Here is a 21,017-nt window from a genome sequence, read left to right on the forward strand (position 1 = left end):
GAATCAAGATATATAACATCTGAGTGAATCCTTCAATTTTGGCTTGTGTTTGTGCCTTCAAAACCTGAAGAAGTTTCACTCTTGAGGAAAAAACTTGTATGATAATACTTTTGTGAAAAGAACAAAAAAACTCACAATCTACCGGTGCCGACCAGTCCCTCCGACAATAGCCTGAAGAATGTTATCTTCGATGACAAGGTCGATTGCCTCCAAACCCTCCTGCTTAAGGTCGTGAAAGATTTGATTGAGCTAACAAATGATCACCAAAGCTTCATCTGTTTATGATTTCATAAGCCAGAAGACAAAAAGATAAATTACAATAGCATCAACTACATTGCATCGCCTAAACCGATCGATCAGTTACCTTGAATGAAATACCAAATGGTACATAATCTGATGCAGGAGCCAAACCAAGAATCAGCAGCAGCAGCAACCACTGTCTCCTTGACGGCATGGATGAACTGCATTGGGGGGAGTGCATTGTCCTCTGGCCTGAAGAGCAAGAAGGCCGCATTGAGATCTTTTCTACACTAACTCTAGGGTTATTCTCTGCGATCCGCGTCGACGTGACTTAGCATACCCTAACCAGAACCTGGATTTCCTTGATCCCTTGTTCTAAATCGATAATGCGATGGGTTTGACACCTAGATCCATTCCATATTTGCGACGGATAAACGTAGGTTTCGCACAAAAACATGAAGATGTAACTAGCGTGCAGAAACCAAAAAGTTTCGAAAACCAAGAACATCAATCAAAAGGAAGACGGCAAAAATACGTCGATCTTGCAAGTCCAATCTCACCTAACTCTGTGAATCAGCTGCCTTCGGAGAAGGCATGAATGCTCATAGAAGAAGGAAGCAGAGCTCTCCGATCGCATAGCTTCACTCGAGCGGCGTCTCGATTCAGAGAATGATGACGCAGTGCCGTTAAAGGGGGAGGAAAATGGAGAAGTACTGCTCGAATTCTGGCTCCGCAGCGGTAAATATAAGGAAAATATGTTCTTTTATGGCAAAAAAAATTGTATTTTTTTCTTCATTTGTAAACTCAAAAAATAATAATTTTTTAAAAAAATAAAAAATAGATAAAAGGCAACACACTGTTAATGAAACAATAGCAATCTGTGTCCATCGACAATCACAGAAAAACAACATAATTCAACAAAAGGTACCAATGACTACTATCGAAAGTAAGTTGTATTCTAAATTTATCCGACGAACGAATCAGGAAAAGACCGTCTACCTCCACCGGAACACTTAAGCCATAACGACCGACCGCGCGACATACACCGATTGTTTATTCGGTTTAGAAATTCCTAGTTTAACTCCATTGTCCAACCCATCGTATCCTCCGAAATGCCCATCTGTAATCTTGTGAGTTCAGAGTAGAGTTCTTGAGACACAGCCCCAACTCCTTTGTTGCCATACTCCACCCTGCAAAAGTTTCAAAACCACAAAGAGAACCAAAGCCTCAATTCACAAATGGTTTAGATGACACAACAAGTCGATCATCGAACATGTTTATGGTCGTATCGACGACTAGCCAATTCATGAATCCAAGAATCTAACTTAGTCTCTACTCCATTAGCTCGGATCCATGGATCTTACCTTCTTCCTAGGAATGTTATACTTCCCACCGGGGACACCACGACGGCTGTTCCGGTGCAGAAAACTTCATCGGCATCTAGCACTTCATCCACCGATACAGCACGCTCCTCGACCTGTGCATTTTATGCTTGTTATGACAGGAAACAGTAAGAATGCAAACTAGGAACACATGAACCAAAACACAATCTTCGGTACAAAAACCTTGTTTCGATGTAAACGAGCAACATAAGAATGTTAGATCATAAGATGAATACCGAAAAACAGTGATTTGCAACCTAGAGCACCAAATAGACTGTACCTGATAGCCTTGACCTAGAGCAACATCAATTATACTTTTCCTTGTAATGCCAGGCAATATAGTTCCTTTTATTTCTGGAGTGGAGATGACTTTGTTCTGTCGAAAGGAAATAAGGCATTCGGTGACGGTAAATAGTAATAAATTCATGCAACAATATGCAAAAGCATGACAAATATGATTGCTTAACCACAGTAGATTATAGTATGCAACAAAGAAAAGATTAAAATAGCAAATCTCTGAAAACAATGAGCCAGAGTCACAATAATATGGGGTTGGTTCATGGACTTTACCCGACCGTTGAACTTTGAACGCAAAAGACAGATTTAATTTACAGTAGCATATATTACAAGAGCCAAGCAAATCATCATGCACAATTCACTTGAACATGCAAAATGCTTAATTTCTATGTTTGCCAATTCAATGTTTCATTTATTTTTATGCCATATATTGATTAAGCATTGACGCATTTCATGCTTCGGATACCATAAGCACACAGCATGATAGCAAAAAAAGCTAAGGCATCCATACCTTGACAACAAAAATATTACAGGATGAAACTTCCTCAAGATACTTTTTGTGAGTAGAGTCCAGATATAATACATCTGAATAACCATTCTCTTTGGCTTTCTTTTGCGCTTTGAGGACCTACATAGAAATCAAAAACACCAAGTTGCCTAGACTATGGAAAATATTTAAAAATGAGATTGTCAAATTATCTTATATTCAAGAATAGTATGTTCAATTCATAGAGAATGGGTGCAGGCAAGAGATATCAGGCATCATGAAAGACCAAAGTAGAACCTTCCCTACCAAGCCAACTCAAACTAATGAGCCAATCCACAAAGCACATTGCGATAAAGGTCTAAGGAGGATTATAAAGTATTTCGATCAATTGAACACTAATCCAAAATTGCAATGGAGCAGATGGTCCCAAGAAGAAATCACAGAGTTTAAATAGATCACAGAAGAATTCTCTAATTATCATGAGTTATAGCAAGCTTCAATAAAAGCAAAATTAAGTGATATGCAAATGTAGAGATTCCAGCTAAATATAGGTAGAAATAACTGAAGTACAAAGAAACCATAGAACTAAACGTAGGTACCTATATTTACTGATACGTAGGTACTAGTTATAAGTTCACTTACTGATGCATAATTGCCAATGGTCTTAATACCCCCTGTTCCACCTGGTGCTGCACGGTGAAACTCATTTTCAACTAACAAGTTTATTGGAGCTAAGCCCTCCTGAAAAATACAGTTTAATCAGTTTGTTTTTTGTTAACTGCATTCAGTTTGTAGCAAACTGAAGAAATTGTTTGAATGCATAGATAAAATATTACAGCATCGAGAGAGAGAAAGAGACAAGGGAAGAAAGAAGAAAAGATAGAATTGCACTTTATAAAAATACATAAATATACCAAGATTAAATTCTGTTGAATAAATATTTTGACCTTTTTCATGCTATTTTGGGTAGAAATTAATTTCATAGACATAGGTCTTCCATCATATTATGTAAACAAGGGAAATTTATCTGTAGGATCCATGATCAGCTAAATAGAACAAAATCATGCAAAAGACAACATTGAAAATTAATCTCCAAAGGTTTAATTTCCTATCATGGACTTGTTAGTTTTCCCCCCCCAGATGCAAAACAATTACAGATACAAAACTAAATAATCAAGAAGTCTGTATATGTTGAAGATTCGATTCCACATTTATCCTCCATTTGGTAATCTATTGCATGCAGCATAAGCAAGATACTCCTCAGCCAAACATATCCTAGCTCCCAAAAAGATTATTCTCTTCTGTCAATGCCATATAAACAAGGTAGATGCATAATGCTGGAAATAAAAATATACACAACACAACCACATGCATGGTAGTATGATATATGGAAAATATTGTTAGAAGAGAATGAATGACCACAAAAGGCCAAGTTGTATTGAGCAAAAGAGTATTTAAAATTGAAAAGGTGAAAATCCAAAAAATTACCACAAACCAACCTTAAAATAGTTTCCAACAGGTGAGACAAAGATAACAAAAGTATATTCAGGAGCTGGTGACAGACCAAGAACAGCACCACTACCAATAAGAAGTGGTCTAATGTACAGTGAACCTTTACCTGTAGGCGGCACCTACATAAATGCAAATAAAGTAGTTTTTTATATTTCTTACATCCCTCGTGAAAAAAAAAATCCATTAAATTGATAAGGTAGATGTAAGCTACCCAGCGCTTGTTTGCCAAAACAGTGAGCTTTACAGCATCAACAAATTGTTCCACTGAAGGTGCAGGCATGCACATCCTTTCAGCACCCATTCTCATTCGTAAGGCATTTTCTTCAGGTCGAAATAATAGAATAGATCCATCTTCCTTCCTGTATGCTTTGAGACCTTCAAATATTCCCTGAAACATACAAGATTGGTGTTATAACAATCTTCAATTCTTCCCCTAATATGAGCAGCAATGCTATGTTATTCAGAATGAATAATCACTTTAAATTTAGATGCCTAGGAAACTTTTTATATCTATAAAACTTGAATAATATTCATATGCAGAAACAGAACATTAATGTGAATCATGTGGTGCTAAGGATCTGCAATTATGGAATCAAAAGACACAAAAGAAATCTATGGAAAAAGTTAGATCATTCGAATGTTTGGTTTAAAACTAGCAACTTTATGCGACAGAGGTTCTTAAATTATTTGAAAAAAGAAATACTGATTTTCCCAATATGAATGTTCAGGCCATAAAAGTAGAGGTTATTAATTCTCAAGGCGTATATAGAATACAGACCAAATTGCTTGGATTTATTGTCACAAACAAGATATTTTCCATCCCTTTAGAAGAACAGATGCAATAGCATATCTCAATGTCCCATAATTACATATAAAATTTAAATATCTGTTTAAATGCAACAAATCATGAATTTTAGCTCTATGCTAACCTGCCCATAATTCAATACTCCCGAAGATGGACTTAATTCAATGGGCCCATAACGTAGCAATTCTCCTTCTGTGAATATCCCATTTTGGGTGCATTTCATTGTATACATATAATCAGTGGGAACCAGTCCAAATCCAAGATTATCCCAGTCCAAGTCTACTGTTTCAGTAGATTCCATTCTACAAACACATAGAGTATCTGCCCATAAGCAATTTCAAAACAAAAAAAAAATAGAAAAAAGAATTACAGACACAGAAACATATCATGTAACCCAGAGTCCAATTCCATAGTACCAATGGAATCTTTTTTTGAGTCATAAAAAATTGGGAACTAGAATTCTAATATCTAATCCACCCACTCTCTTGCTTCATTGTTTTTTACCCATATTTAATAAATAAGCCTGTCTACTCATAAGTACAGGAAAAAGTTAGTAAAGTACATTAAGAAATGAAATACCATTTCCCATCAGTTCAAACATAAGATCTGAGAAGTTAATTCTTGAAAATTATTCCTATCATAGACTCAGAATACTTTTCTCTCAAGAATTGATCACAAACATGTTGTCAATAGGATTCTCAAGTTCCAATTCTTCTAAACCATAGAATTATAATATCCAAGTGTTTGGTTATTCCAAACAAAGCAATCCATAATAGTTGTGGAATGTGGAAACAGAATTCCAAGTTCATAATTTTGTTCCATACAGGCTGAGTGATTGTCTAATTTTTAATCACAAGTACAATCAAGAAAGGTAGAGATTGTTGATGGTAAAAAAGAACACAAATAAATTGCTTCTAACAGATCGGTGATAAAATTAGCATAGCTATATCTTAAAGAGGTTTAGTGTTGCAGAACTGAGAGTTGCCTTTATGTGCATAAAAATTCATGGCAAACTCAAAGCAGCCTTAACAATCATAATGTTCAACTTAAGCTATCAGCAAGAAACAACAAATGAACTCTCTATGTCATGTGTGCATACCTAAAAATATGATAAGAATAAAAAATCTAGCTGAAAATACATCATCTATAAGCTAAAATTCAAAAATATAATTCAAGTGGGAAGATAAAAAAAAATATACATAAACATACTTGTAAACACTTGTTTCAGTTACTGCACATCTTATAGTGCTAAAGAGCCCTGAAACCACAGACATTGGACGAAGCTGACTCTGTATCTGAAAATGTTAAGAACGGGAATAAGCTCTTTTTGAACATGTAATGAAAATTACTAAGTTGAGAATTCAAGAGTAAGAATAAATTTTTAACTTTTACAATCTAACTGGCTGGCTAACGCAATAGCATGAAACTTCTGAATGATATACAGTGGAAAATGTAGTATAGCAATGCCAGAAAGTGAAATTCCTTTCTAAGCCAGATTTCTAAAGGAATTAACAGAAATTTCATTCTAAAGTTCAAGAACATCAACAATAATAGAAAACCAGAAAAAATGGGAATCAATGATAAAAATGGAGTTAGTAGACGCGAGGAAGATGAATAAGGGAGCAGCGCCATGTTAGTTGTTATGGATCCAATATGTAAAGTTACAAGTCTATTTGTAATGTCACATATGCTTAATAATATTCATATATAGGCAGAAGGGAGCTACTTAGGATTTAATTCCAATATTATTCACCTCACATGGTATTAGAGACATCCCCGCCTCCATTCATCTTTACCACCTAATCAACCACATCTCAATGCGGATTCCTATCTAATTGTGCATGCCCATTCTGCACAAGCTACTCCTCAGCGTGTGATTTCTCTCGTCTGCCTATTCTATGTCCTTTGGTTTAGTTGTCTGTCCACCCTGAACACATAAGTCATTCATTCGCACTGAGAACACCTTCATTCATTCAACTCCAAGAACACCTTTGGTGCCTCTATTGGATTTTATGGACATTGTCGACTCCTTCCTCGGCCACCTCTTTTCTCAGCCAACCCTCTCTCGCTGCCTCCTTCACCGGCCTACCCTTCTTCCTCCATTAGCCTTCCTTTGAACTCGAAGTTTCCCTATACTTCAATCACCAAGCCAAGCAGCTCTATGCCCACATGTTGGAATCTTCCACCGTTAATTCAATGCCTCTTGCTGGGACTCTTCCCACTATCTAAGGTTTATGACCATCACAACCAAAAACTTCAGTGACAGAAATTATACTTCTTGGGTTGCGGTCGTTAGTGTATGGTTCATGGGTCAGCGTCAGCTAGAGCACCTACACGCGCTATAGAGATCTTTGAGTCCGCTCTTTCATCATGGGAGCAGATGAATGCCCAAGTTTATTAACTCAACAAAGTGGTGGCACCTGACCACCTAATCAATCATTCACCATTAGCAATGCTTGCTCACCATGGTAGCACTGTCACTATCGAGCCGCAAAATCATTCATTTCTATCGTGTGTTTGCTCGAATGAGGCTTTGAACAACTCTGAGACCTCTAAATCACCCAATAATCTTTCCCGAACCCTTAATCCTGACGGGTTCACACAACACCAATCTAATTCAACCGCACAAAAGGAATTATTTTTCATAATCATTCTACCATGACTTCTCAAATCAATCGCCAGGGAAGAGGGAGATAGATAACAAAGGGGTACAGTAGAATCAGGAAAACCAGCACGAAAAACACAAAAATGGGTCAGGAAGGAAAGGAGGGACCTTGAGCGAAGAGAACGACGAGGAATGGCAGCGCCTCCAACCGGAAGCATGAGCGGAGGTGGTGAACGGGGACGCGAGGATGGCGCCATGATCGGCTCTTAGCCGAGGAAGAAGAAGGCCCTGCTCCATTAGATCTCCGGTTCCTCTCCTCGCTGAATCTGCGAATGGGTCAAATCCCTCTCCCCGTTGCTTTATCGCGCAGGCGGCGGCTCATTGAACCGGACCAAGATACCCAGCGGTCGAATCCGACCTAAAAAAGGAAGATGATTCTGATTCACTCGAAATAAATTTTAGATTTCTTATTGGAAAGTACCTTAAATTTCTAAAATCATCAGAATCTTCATTCAGTATTTTTAAACGCTTACCGCTTAATTTCTAATTACATCATTTAATAGGAAAATTAAACGACTCCTTATTATTCGTTAACTTTTTTACTGAATTTAAGAAGTTTTTAGATTTTAAAAGATATTCTAAAGAAATAGGTAAATTTAGGAGAGCAAAATGAAAATTTCCCGATTCTGATTCCACATGATAATCCGAACCGGAATCGATTCTTGGACCAGTTAATGACCCGTTGATTCGATTCGATAGGGTTACAAAGTAGATCCGAATATAATGGATGGGATCTAATTTTAACACTAATTTTATATTTTTCTGATTTTTTAAAATGTTTTAATGGCATGTCAAAAATAAATTTAAAAAAAACATAAATAATCTCTTAGAAGTAATTTGATATTGCCATTTAATAAGTTTAATAAACATGGTAATAAGTGGTCGAACACTATAAATATATTTATAATGATATTATCATATTATCATTTGCATAAAAATCAAAAGAGTGCCCTTTTATTTTCAAATCATCGCATTGACATCTCATTTTTAAGTTTTTATATCACAAGGGGGTCTATGTTTACTGTCCTATTGTGTATATTTATCTAAATATTTATGCATTACTGTTCAGTATTGTTATCTCCTGTTTAAATTTCTTATCTAATTTTTGAATTAATAAAAAATATTCACATTGTAGCAACTACTATTTTATAGCTGTTACAATGTAAATAATAAGTGAATAGGGTTAAATCAATATTGTAGCAGTTGCGAATCGTAAGTGCTATAATGTGAATATTTTTGAATAGGTTAAGCATGTGTTGTAATAACTATGAAACTGAAATAATTATAATATAAATATTTTTAAACATTAAATATGTTGGACATGTTATAGCAATTATGAAATTATAACTACTGCTATAACATGTGTAATAGATATAAAATTATAATTGTTATAATGGAGGATCAATTCAAAAAATTATATTTTAAAATATAGATAAGAGATAATAATACTGAATAGTGCCATAGAATATTTAAATAAACATGCATAAAACAATAGGATAAGATGTGTTTTTGATAAAAAATAAATAAATAAAATGGGACATCTGGGCATGTCCTTAAACTTTTTGTCTTTATCATTTTTATCATAAAAAATCATTGTTATTTTTGTAAAAACACAGTATTTTATTAGGAATAAAAACAAAAATAAAGACATGGATATATTTACGAGAGCATTATAAAAATAATGGTGATTTTGCTATTTTGACCAATAGAAGGTTATTAAGGTGTTTTTAGTTGTGACACCTTAATAGCCTTTTAATGCTGAAAATAAATATATAAGAATATGAATAAACATTAAAAGACAATTATCGTGTTTATGATGCTCCTTGGAGACTATTAATGACTTTATTTTTTTAATTCTGACCAATAGAAAATCACCAAAGTGTATTTATTAACTTTTTAAATGCCTAACATATTTTAGTAGTCAAACGATGAAAGGTTATTAAAATATTTCTAAATGTTTTTAAAAGCGTTTAAATAATATTTTAAAATTAAATTGCATCCTTTCATAAATCTGAAACTCCAGTGACCGGTTTGATAATTATCAAACTTAAATGCACTCTTCAGTAAAATGTCACATCCATAATATACGTCACTTTCCCAATAATGACGTATTTATTACGATGGAAACAGAGTGGAAATTTCGAATCATTTTAAATCAAAAGAGCATAATTTTTTTTTCTTTTTTATTTTCTTTTGGAAACTTAATTATTTTATCTATTTTAAAATTCATTTAACAATACAATATTCCTTTACTGACGTGTGATGAATGTCATCTCTGCAACTATTTATTGGCTGCATGTGAATTTCCTACCATTAATGAAACATGTCGGTCAAGCCGTTGACTTCGTCAACATTTCAATCATGACTCTTAAGACTTAATCTATCACCATTAAAATTTCTAAAGGTCAAAAAGTCAAACGTAATCATAATATTACTGGTCAAATCTCGCTTAATTAAGCTATTATATTATAAACCACTTATTATATAACCACATAAATCACATTATGTTTATACACTCATGCAAAAGCTTCATTAGCCATGCATGCGACCGCCGCCGCGCACGTGGTCCGCCGGGGGCGGCGGGGCTCAGATTCCGGCGAGGCACTCGCGCGGCGGCACCGGGTAGCGCGCCTTGTCGGTGCAGTAGTCGTAGATCATGAAGTTGGTCCGCACCCAGCGGTACTTCCTGGCCTGCTCGGGGCTGAGCTGGCGGTGCTCCGGCGCCTCCCACCAGTTGCGCTGGTCGGCGACGCAGGCGGCGCCGGCGCCGGGGACGTCGCAGCCCTCGATGTCGAAGTCCTTGTAGTACGCGTAGAACGGCGCCTTGCTCCAGTCGATCTTCTCCATCCCGCCGCGCGTCGCCCAGTCGTCGCCCTCCCACAGCGTCGAGTACACCCGCATGGGCTGCGCCGTCGGGTAAGCCACCCCCACCGCCTCGTTGTTCTTGTACACCCGGATCGGCACGTCGTCGACGGCGAACCTGCAGCGCCGCCCGCATCTTATTAATTAATCCTCGATTAAAACGCGGTAAACGTTGGGTTCGAATTTTCTCGACGGGTATTTACGCGACCCGTACGTGACACTCCGACCCCCAGCCACTGTTCCCGCCGTCATGTAACCGTCCAGCCACCGTCGGGCGCCGGACCGGGCCCGATTGACGGCCCACTCGCCGGCTCACCGGCAGGCATCGGATTCCGATCGTAATGTGGCCGGAATTCGGCCGGAAATCGCCGCCAGTGGCACACGGCCACTGTGGGCCAAATCGCGGCTGAGGAAGGACCGCCGGTGGTCCTTCCTCGGCCGATCTCCGACCGTGATTTGGTCAAAAATCGACCGCGATTTGGCCCACAGTGGCTGTGTGCCACTGGCGGCGATTTCCGGTCGAATCTGGTCGGAATTCGGTGCCGGCCGGTGTGCCAACGAGTGAGCCGTTGATCGGGCCCGGTCTGGCGGCCGGCGGTGGCCGGACGGCGACGTGGCGGCAGGAACAGTGGCTGGGGGTTGGCGGAAGAAAATACTGTACATTCCCAATTTTGGACGGTCAGATTTTCACGATCATGTTGTCGCGCACGCGCGCGTAGGAAACCGTCGCGCAGCAGATCAAAACACACGTTGGGTTAATTACAAGACTTGTTTCCGGTTCCACGTGATGGAGTAATTGTGGTATTCCTTGGACGGGTCGAACCAGAGGTTGACCCGCTGCTCCCGGTCGCCCTTCCCGTGAGCGTAAACGTTGGTCTGGACCGTGTACGGCTGGCCGGTCCGGTTCCCCAGGAACTCGAAGTCCAACTCGTCCCGGACCGAGTCGGTGTCCGAGTTCATCTGCACGTGCGCCCATGGGTTAATTATCTGCGTAATTAATTATCCTGGCGATTAATTAGGCGTTAATGGTACGGACGTAGAAGGCGGTGACGGTGCCGGCGGAGTCGCCTGGAATGAGCTTGATCTTCATGCTGACGCGGCCGAAGTGGTACATCTTCTTCGAAGAGAACCCGCAGCCTGAGCGACGGGGCCGATTAGAGTCGATAATGGCGGTATTAACGGGAGTGATTAAGCGTTAATTACCGGAAGAAGGGTCGAGCATCAACTGGACCGCCGAGCCGCCTTCCATCTGCCGTATGTGGGTTCCGGCGAAGTAGACCCGGAAGTCTTGCAGAAAGCTGGCCGGGCGAGCGCCGGCGAGGGCGAACAGAGGGAGGAGGAGGAGGGCGGAGAGGAGGTAGAAGTAGTCGCAGCGGCTCCGGTCCATCGGTCCGTTTAACCCGGTCGATTTTTCCGGTTCAGTGCGTGGGACTGCGGAGTGGCGGGTGGATTTTATAGCGGGAAGAACTGGGGTTGGGGGTTCTGTAAAAACCTTACCCGGAGGGTGGGTCCCGCAACAAATGGGCTTGCCTTCCAGCTCAGGGCGAGCCGTCGGCGGGGCCCGCTCACTTACTCTCCCAACGCTCGCGCTGTCTTTTCTCGCCGGATCGGACTCATAATTCACTAGCAATTCCGAATATTCCAAAATAATAATTTCGAATCTAAAATCAAGAGGACGCCCCAAATCGAGGGAAACCCATCAAATAAGCGTTTTTTTTTTCAAAAAAAAAACAAAAAATAAACAAATGAGCATTCTATATTTTACCTTAAAATATCTCTTATCTAGTGTTATTGTAGTTAGTAGCTATTATAATATCTAGAAGTTTTCCAATAACTATTACAATACATTTAGGATGAATGTAAAATTTAAAATTTTAATTGTGTAAATAAATAAATGTTACCATTTGTGAAAGCTATCGAATAACTGTTATAATATATAAAAGTTATCTAGTAGCTGCTATAATATATTTATAATGTTTAGACTGTAGTAGCTTTATAATAATTTTTATGACTATTTTAAAATAATTTTGATGAAGTTTACGTAAGTTTGACTAAGTTGATAAATGGTATTTTGATATAATATTATTCAAAAACTCTAAATCTTAAATCGTAAACTTATCCTAAATATATTATAATCGATACCGAATAGTTTATATACGTTGTGACAACTACTAAGTAACGTTCATACGATATAAATCCTATGCTATAAACTCATTTTAAATATATGATAATAGTTATTAGTAGCTTCTACATAACATAAATTTTAAATTCACAGTTATTAAGCAGTTTTTACATATTATAATAATTATACTACTACAAAATCAAGAGTTTTTAAAGAATAAAATTATTAAAGTGATATCCATTTAACTTTATTTGAAAATGAACACTAAAACGAGGTCCATTTTTTTACATGTCATAATAACAAATTAATTTTATTTACTGAATTAAAAAATAATACTAAAAAATTATTTTATTTTATTTTATTTTTTTTTTTTGCGTGCGACCGGATTGAAAAGTCGAAAAGGATGGATGTATGCGGATCTCACGCAGACTTGTCGGCGGACGAAGTAACCCGATGCTGACGTGTACCGTCGTCATCCTCGGCGAAATAAAATGGGAAGAAGAAAAAACATTTGACTCCATACGACCTGCGCCACGTCATGCGGGGTCCGCTGCCTGCGATCCCATCCGGAGCGGCGGTGGGCCACCCCAATAATATTCTCAAAATAAATAATTATTTCGATTATTATTGGAGGCGAACCGACAAAACAGTTTAATATATTTACTAAAAGAAATGAGTGATTTTTTATTTTTAATAATAATATATTTTTTTTAGGACGAAAATGTGCTGTATAATTTAAGACATGATTATTGGCAATATATTTTTGGAAATTAAAGATTTGATCAATCAATATAAGAAGACAAGCTATATATGCCTATTAACTGCATCTATATATGAATCCAAGTGCAAAAGCTGTAAGATTACGACACATCAACTACCATGCCTTATTGCTATTCTCACACAAAATATAAATAAATAATTTATAAAAGAATATCGAAAATAGTATAGCGACCCGAGTGAGTTAATCAATGTTGGTCCAGCCGAGTTAGGGGAGGACCAATCGCATTGATCTCAATGTACTTGGATAGATCTAACTTCAACTTTCTTTGATAGCTTTGTTTGGTGTTTAGGTTCATAGTTCAATCAACCGAGCGATTGAATCTAAGAGGATGTTCAAAATTGTGGTCCTCTTGAAAGTGTTACACTTAATGTCGAGGACTACTCGATTCCTATCTTACAAGATGCGAATTAATGCCCCACGAAAGGCTATGATAGCACGATTTCTTCATTCCACCTCTTGCATTCAAATGTGCAAGTTCTTGTCTTTACGTCGAAAGGCTAGATAAGGACTTTCTTAGCCTTCATTCTCAAAAGGTAAGAGATTTTGAATCTTACATCAAAGGTCTAATAATGTCTTTTCTATTTCACCTCTTACACTAGATGATCCAACCCGTCTAAGGTTGTCGTCCGACTTGAACATCCTAATTAGTTCAAAGTTGCTATATGCATTACACTGACCAAGAATATAGATTGACTAACCCATTTGAATAGATTGAACCTCACAAACCAAATGGTTTGTCAACTTGATTGATCGATTGACTCGCTCATATTTGACTACCCTCGACTCATAAACTATCTGATCTACTCAACTCATTTAGTCTTGTAACACACTTAGCTTGCTCACTTGACTATCTCACCAAACCTAACTAACCCCAAGCTCAACAGGTCGTTCGACCAACTCAACCTCACTTAGCCTTGCTCGTCTCCATTTCAATCATTCAACTAGGTCACCTTGTTAAATAAATCGACTTGCATAAATTAGGATGTAAAATGGAAGAAACAAAAATTTTATCAATAAAATCAAGAATTTTGTTAATGGAAGAAGAAGAATTTTCAATTTATTTTTCCTTATACCTATTAAAAGGGAATTTTTGAATTTTTTTTTTATGCATAAACATTAAAAAGAATAATAATAAACACACACACGACAAACGGAATCTAAGCTAGATCGAATTGGAGGAGTAGTCAAATTTGAGTTATTCATCCGAATCAAGCTGTCGCTTTTGACTTTTCTATGGAATTGCATTCCGTAGAACCATCACCGACATCCATTAAACCAACCGGTCCAAAAATCGATTCGAACCAACCGGTCCAAAAATTCTGACTTTGTAGAAAGCAAGAATGGCCGGCTTGGCATAAATGATCTACAGTTGAACATGACAACACACTTGATAATAAAGTAGGCATAAGGACAGTCACCATCCAGACATTTTACTAAACCGTTTACTAAATCGTACAGCCCTAGGGCCATAATGATCATGATGTGGTAGAATTATCATAGTAAATAAAGATAAATTAAAAAGATAAAATTCATCGTTCTAACAACCTCACAACAACCTTCTGAAAAAATAAATTGCTGGCGGCATGCTTAACACATGCAAGTCGGATGGGAAGTGGTGTTTCCAGTGGCGAACGGGTGAGTAATCATAAGAGTGAGTAACGCGGAAGAACCTGCCCTCGGGAGGGGAACAACAACTGGAAACGGTTGCTAATACCCCGTAGGCTGAGGAGCAAAAGGAGGAATCCACCCGAGGAGGGGCTCGCGTCTGATTAGTTAGTTGGTGAGGCAATAGCTTACCAAGGTGATGATCAGTAGTTGGTCCGAGAGGATGATCAACCACACTGGGACTGAGACACGGCCCAGAGTGAAGATATTATCCCGACTTCGTCAAGATTCGAACCCTTACCCTCTTCTACAATTCTACTCCATCGTAACCAACTTAACTATAACTTGAGGACTCGAATCTCAATCTCATGAGAATCTATTTTAATTTACCTCTATACATATAAATATGAAATTAACTGTAAAAGATGTCCAAAGTCAGCATATGATCTTTTATTGCAATTTAATAAACCATACAACTAGTATAACGACCCGGCCCGTCCGTCCGTGGGAATTCTACTTATCCTGACCCCTATTTTTCTGTGGATCATGGACCGTCGACCGTGCCGTTACCTACTAGGCCTTTCCACCCCTGCCTAGTGGATTTTTTTCTTTCCCAGATTCGAACTCTAGACCTGCAGGCTAAAGTACTAAAGTTTATGAATCTGGTAACCAAGTGAGTCTCACTTGGTTACCAGATTCAAGAAACTTTAGTACTTTAGCCTGCAGGTCTAGAGTTCGAATCTGAGAAAGACAAAAATCCACTAGACAGGGGTGGAAAGGCCTAGTAGGTAACGGCACGGTCGATGGTCGACGGTCCATGACCCACAGAAAAATAGGGATCAGGATAAGTAGAATTCCCACGGGTGGACGGGCCGGTCTTGGTTACTAGATTCAAGAAACTACTTTAACCTGCAAGTCTAGAGTTCGAATCTGGGGAAGGTAAAAATCCACTGAGCAGGAGTGGAAAAAAGTCCTAGTAGGTAACGGCACAGTCGACGGCCCATGACCCACAGAAAAATAGGAGTCAGAATAAGTAGAATTCTCATGGGCGGACGGGTCGGATCGTTACAGCTAGATTTAGAGATTTTTATTTCACATACCTAATTTTTATACTACTGAAATGACACAACTCATTCTTAACCAATTTCGAACAAAACTTCTAATAGACCTATAACATTCAAAAATTTAATATTTTTCGATGAAGAGAATCATAAGAACCCATTAATGATTATAATTAATAAATATTATCATTCTAATCTTATAATAAACTACCTTTATGAATTTAAAAATTACTATTTTAAATTTACACGGTCAAATTTAGATACGAGGACATTGATATATTAGAAGACTTTTAAAAATACATTGATTTTAATTTTAAGTCCATCAACTCTAAAATTGACTAATGAATCTAAAAAACTCTAAATTATTTCAAATCAAAATTAATATACTTCTTAATACATCTACGCCCTCAGTGTACAATTTGACAGAAAGAAAACAAGACTTTCCTGTCTAGAGTATAATTTGGTGAATAATCACAGTTACTAATAAGAAAAGATTTGTGGTCTTCAGTGTTATCATGCTCGAAATGGCTATCAAATGGCATGCATTTTGCAGAAAGAAAACAAAAGAGTTTCCTGTGTAGATGCAATCTTATAACCATGCCTATAAGTTAATGGAGCAAGGGTACAATTTGGCATAATGTGGTAACTTATAGATCACAAACACAAGATTACACGAAACTACAAACATGAAAATGGAAAACAACAACAACAAAAAAAAAATCTCTCACCAGTCTACGACAGAGCTCCCTAACAAGCTTCTCCACCAAAGGCCTCTGAGGAAGTTCAGTTGATGAATAGCATTGAAGAAAGTGACAAAGGTTTACATCCTGCAACATACCTTGGTCAAACACACACACCATGTACATTTAAACATAAAAACTTTAAAGCAAACTTGACTAATGTTATAAATGATTGTCAGTATTGATGATAAAGGACTTCACATCTTTGGCACTCAAACATGTACAAAGACCACCAAGATGAAAACATGGTCTCAGACAATTATGTTTAGTGTTTATTATGACTTGCCAACAACAATTTATTAGAAAATTAATTGACATACTTCAACTGTTTATATCAAATTTTGAGAAAATATTGAAAATTTTGGTACCATACTGATAATTTCGGTACGGCGATCAAAATGTTGCTATACCGAAATACCGAACAATAAAAATAATTGAAATACCGTACCCAATACCGTTACCGATACCGAAAATTTCGATACGGTATAATACCGTACCGAAAAATTTTTCGGTATATCGAAATGGGAGGCGAGTAATGGAAATTTTCGATATGGACGGTAAATATCGGTATGGTATATGCGGTATACCGAAAATTCGCCTACTTTTGGGGGTGGGGGACCAACACGTGCCCCAAATGGGCCTCCCGAGGCAGCATCTAATCCCGCCGCCCCCGGGGCCCACATGGGACCGCCCAGTTTACCCACGGCAGAGGGCCCGTTGACAGGTTTGGGAGTAGGCATCAGGAATATGGCGAAAACCCAAATAGCCCTAATAAACTGCCGAGTGACTTCCGGTGTTTTCGATCGACATTCATCCTTCAGACAGCGGTTCTAGTTTGGAAGCAGAGAAACGGTTCTCAATTTGGTGCAATGTGTGTAGCAGCGTCGGAAGATAGGTAGCTTAATCTGTAGGATTGTGAATCACAAAAATACAAGAATAGCCATCTTAAGGACCACTTCTCCCAAATACTACAAAAATCCCTCTCGCTGTTGGTGGGCGACATGGACTGCCACTTAGCCACTTTTCTGAATGTCTATTCTTTTCATATTGACACGCATTATTGACTTCGGCAACAAGAAGTATCAGATCACATTATAATAAAATCATCATCTTTACATGGGTAAGCATAAACTCAAGATGAAAGCCTAAACCTAGAAGTACTAAAATGAGATTACACACTACACCTAACACTTCTGTCAAGTTAGGGCATCGACACTATCCATGCTCAATTTTTATTCCATGAACTAGAAATGTAGATTAAGATACGATCATAAGAAAACAAAAAATAATAATATTAGGGAGGCGAAATACAACTTAAGGAGTCAATGAACCATTGAACTGAAGGCCTACAGTGCCAAAAACAACTCTACTCATGGAACTAAAATAAATATTATTAAGTAAAAGATGATTCAATACAATGGATCTGAATCCCTTTTATAGGTTGGCAATAGAATCAATTCTTCATAAAAATGTAACTTGATTATCTATTATTTTAAAAAATAAATAAATCTAAAAACACTAAGCTTGAGTGCAATATGAATTAATTATGGAGTTCGAGGCAATTCTTGAGTGTCCTAATTTTGTTAGGGTCTATCGAAATGCCCTCTATAGCCGACCCCATCTAGTGGGATAACGCTTGATTGTTGTTGTTGTCATATTGAAATGTGTAACGACCCGGCCCGTCCGCCCGTGGAAATTCTACTTATCCCGACTCCTATTTTTCTATGGGTCATGGGCCGTCGACCATCGACCGTGCCGTTACCTACTAAGACTTTCCACCCCTGCCCAATGGATTTTTGCCTTCCCCAGATTCGAACTCTAGACCTGCAGGCTAAAGTACTAAAGTTCCTTGAATCTGGTTACCAGATTCAAGGAACTTTAGTACTTTAGCCTGGACGGGGTAGAGTTCAAATCTAACTTTAGTACTTTAGCCTGCAGGTCTAGAGTTCGAATCTAGGGAAGGCAAAAATCCACTGGACGGGGTGGAAAGTCCTAGTAGGTAACGGCACGGTCGATGGTCGACGGTCCATGACCCACAGAAAAATAGGGGTCGGGATAAGTAGAATTCTCACGGGCAGACGAGCCGGGTCGTTACAATAAAAAAGATCTGGATCATGGCTCTTCTCACTTGGTTATCAGATTCAAGGAACTTTAGGACTTTAGCCTGCAGGTCTAGAATTCGAATCTGGGGAAGGCAAAAATCCACTGGGCAGGGGTGGAAAGTCCTAGTAGGTAACGACATGGTCATGGTCGACGGCCCATGACCCACAGAAAAATAGAGGTCGGGATAAGTAGAATTCCCACGGGCGAACGGGTCGGGTCGTTACAAAATGCCCTTTGTGGAGAAAACAAACCCAAGAGAGCATGTGGCTATCAAAAGGGGCACTTCTCTAGGTTAACAAACAATTTCTTGAGGACTATGCAGATGTGTTACCACTAAAAATTTGTTGCCGAATATCTTTTACCCATTGCCTTCAAATCGTGAATATGAACTTTGACTCGATGACTCATAGGATTGAATTTACTCTCAAACCGGATCAGACTCTAACCCTCATTTGGATTTCCTAGGGTAAAATCCCTTTCTCAAAAAGGGGTTGAAACTCAAACACCATTAACGGTGCACAAGGCAACAAGTAGGGTCAGACCAAACACCAATGTCAGAAATGGCCTAATCAAGCTTGGCACAAGATAAGTAAAACAATCTTAATGCATGTCAAGCCCACTCAAGGCCGAGTGTGGCAAGAGCAAGGAAAACACCAATGTCAGAATGGTCAGGTCAGATCATGCATAACAAAATCAAAGAAAGTTTGCGCCTCCAAGACTTACGAATGCCTCACTGCCATGTTCTCAAGCCTATGCCCCTCAACTTTCTTGGTCTTGGAGGTTCCTCGATCATGAAGTCATTAGGGCTAGGAGGGTTTGGGAGTAGGCATCAGGAATATGGCGAAAACCCAAATAGCCCTAATTTTGTTAGGGTCTGATCTCCTCGAGAGCGTCTCCCGGACGAGCAATTTCGGTAAGCAAACCACTAATTTTTCTGATTTTTCTACTCTAGATTTGGACTCCCTTGATTTAATCTTGGATCTGGTTTTGCCATTGCAGGATTTGAGGGATTCGATTGTGAGGGCGCTGGGGCTAGGGCTGGGTCGGTACGGTATACTGAATTTTACATACGATACCGTATACCGTACCGAAAATTTCGGCATAAAAAAAATCTATACCGTTACCATACCGAAAATTCGGTATACCGGAATTTCGGTATATCGAAAATTCGGTATACCGAATTTTCAGTATAGTATAAAATGCATACCGATCAAAATGTTCGGTATACCGATCATACCGATCATACCGAAATACCGACCAACCGACCGATCGTATAAAAATGTTCGGTATATCGATCATACCGAAATACCGTACCCAATATCAATTTTAAAAATAATAAATAATTTATAAGAGGATATATAATAGGTGTTTCGGTATATACCGAAATACCGAAAAATAATAATTTCATACCGATACCGATACCGAAAAATTCGGTACGGTATTATACCGTACCGAAATTTTCGGTATATCGAAATTTTCGGTATGGACGGTAAATATCGGTATGGTATGTGCGGTATATCGAAAATTCGGTATTTTTTCCCACCCATAGGATGCACAGAGAAGGAAATTAAAAAAGTGTTTTTTAATCGAAATGGGAGGCGAGTAATGGTCCTTATTTAAATAAAGGAGCAAGAATATTACTTGAAGAATGACGTGGAAACAATGGGGCAATGAGAAGCGAGAGAATGATGCGAGCCAAGCTGCCATTGGTTGAGACACGGCAAGCCGCCGGATGATTTGCTGTTTGGATCGTGGCCGTTCGATTTCTATTGACAGGCTGGGCTCCGATGGGCCTAATTGTCACATTTCTTTAACTATTTTTTCAAAGCCCATGAACTTCTTATATATCAAATAATATTAATATTGATTATAAATTAATTTATCGAATTCAGTCTAATGGAATAACAAAAGCAGCTCGAAACAGATTTATTTATTTAAGAAAAAACAAAAAAAAACATTTTGAAATTAAATTCTGATAATCTACTTTGGGGGGTGGGGGACCAACACGTGCCCCAAATGGGCCTCCCGAGTCCCGAGGCAGCATCTAATCCCGCCGCCCCCGGGGCCCACATGGGGCCGCCGAGTTTACCCACGGAAAAGGGCCCGTTGACTTCGACATCAAGTCCAATAGCATTTCTGGTATACTTTTCGGTGGTTGCGGACGCGTCGATGGCGTTTTAGTTCTGCCTCATCGTACCTGCCCCGTTGAGTGCGACTCACTCCATAATCGACTCCTGGGATTAATAAATGCGCCCGTCTGGATTACATTTGTTCTAAATTCGTCCACTTAATTTAGTTTATTTCAAACTACACCCTCAGTCCCTGCAAATTGAGATAAATTAAAATTTCGAAAGT

General features: G+C 38.6%; 2 protein-coding genes and 1 non-coding gene across 3 annotated transcripts; 1 reads left to right on the forward strand and 2 right to left on the reverse strand.

Moving 5' to 3' along the window:
• Positions 1-1,126: 1,126 nt before the first annotated feature.
• Positions 1,127-7,671, reverse strand: LOC141845158 (branched-chain amino acid aminotransferase 2, chloroplastic-like). The gene is made up of 10 exons (XM_074733207.1): positions 7,497-7,671; positions 5,933-6,018; positions 4,848-5,025; positions 4,130-4,306; positions 3,906-4,037; positions 3,049-3,147; positions 2,431-2,547; positions 1,903-1,998; positions 1,605-1,717; positions 1,127-1,430 (listed from the first exon to the last, which is right to left on the reverse strand). The coding sequence occupies exons 1-10, from the start codon at positions 7,623-7,625 to the stop codon at positions 1,313-1,315; spliced, it is 1,245 nt and encodes a 414-aa protein (XP_074589308.1). The 5' UTR covers positions 7,626-7,671; the 3' UTR covers positions 1,127-1,312.
• Positions 7,672-9,849: 2,178 nt separating this feature from the next.
• On the reverse strand, positions 9,850-11,657 carry LOC141845017 (putative xyloglucan endotransglucosylase/hydrolase protein 7). Its single transcript, XM_074733019.1, has 4 exons — positions 11,454-11,657; positions 11,287-11,387; positions 11,014-11,210; positions 9,850-10,368 (listed from the first exon to the last, which is right to left on the reverse strand). Exons 1-4 carry the CDS (start codon positions 11,635-11,637, stop codon positions 9,975-9,977), a joined length of 876 nt encoding a protein of 291 aa, XP_074589120.1. The 5' UTR covers positions 11,638-11,657; the 3' UTR covers positions 9,850-9,974.
• A 3,122-nt stretch (positions 11,658-14,779) lies between these two features.
• On the forward strand, positions 14,780-15,027 carry LOC141845702 (18S ribosomal RNA). Its single transcript, XR_012603278.1, has one exon. It is a non-coding gene; the product is annotated as an 18S ribosomal RNA (ribosomal RNA).
• The last annotated feature ends 5,990 nt before the right edge of the window (positions 15,028-21,017 follow it).

Source organism: Curcuma longa, chromosome 14 (assembly GCF_044706935.1).
Source record: "Curcuma longa cultivar G26 ecotype Majalengka, Jawa Barat chromosome 14, ITB_CL_G26_1.1, whole genome shotgun sequence".
Lineage (NCBI taxonomy): Eukaryota > Viridiplantae > Streptophyta > Magnoliopsida > Zingiberales > Zingiberaceae > Curcuma > Curcuma longa.

Excerpts from the sequence above, each read along its gene's own strand:
- LOC141845158 (XM_074733207.1), bottom strand. The coding sequence starts at position 7,625 with ATGGAGCAGGGCCTTCTTCTTCCTCGGCTAAGAGCCGATCATGGCGCC. Across the intron at positions 3,148-3,905 it reads CTGTTGGAAACTATTTTAAG|GAGGGCTTAGCTCCAATAAA; the intron begins GTTGGTTTGTGG and ends TGTATTTTTCAG. Across the intron at positions 1,999-2,430 it reads GTAATATTTTTGTTGTCAAG|AACAAAGTCATCTCCACTCC; the intron begins GTATGGATGCCT and ends TCCTTTCGACAG.
- LOC141845017 (XM_074733019.1), bottom strand. The coding sequence starts at position 11,637 with ATGGACCGGAGCCGCTGCGACTACTTCTACCTCCTCTCCGCCCTCCTC. Across the intron at positions 11,388-11,453 it reads GATGCTCGACCCTTCTTCCG|GCTGCGGGTTCTCTTCGAAG; the intron begins GTAATTAACGCT and ends CCCGTCGCTCAG. Across the intron at positions 10,369-11,013 it reads TGGAACCGGAAACAAGTCTT|GTTCGCCGTCGACGACGTGC; the intron begins GTAATTAACCCA and ends GCGGCGCTGCAG.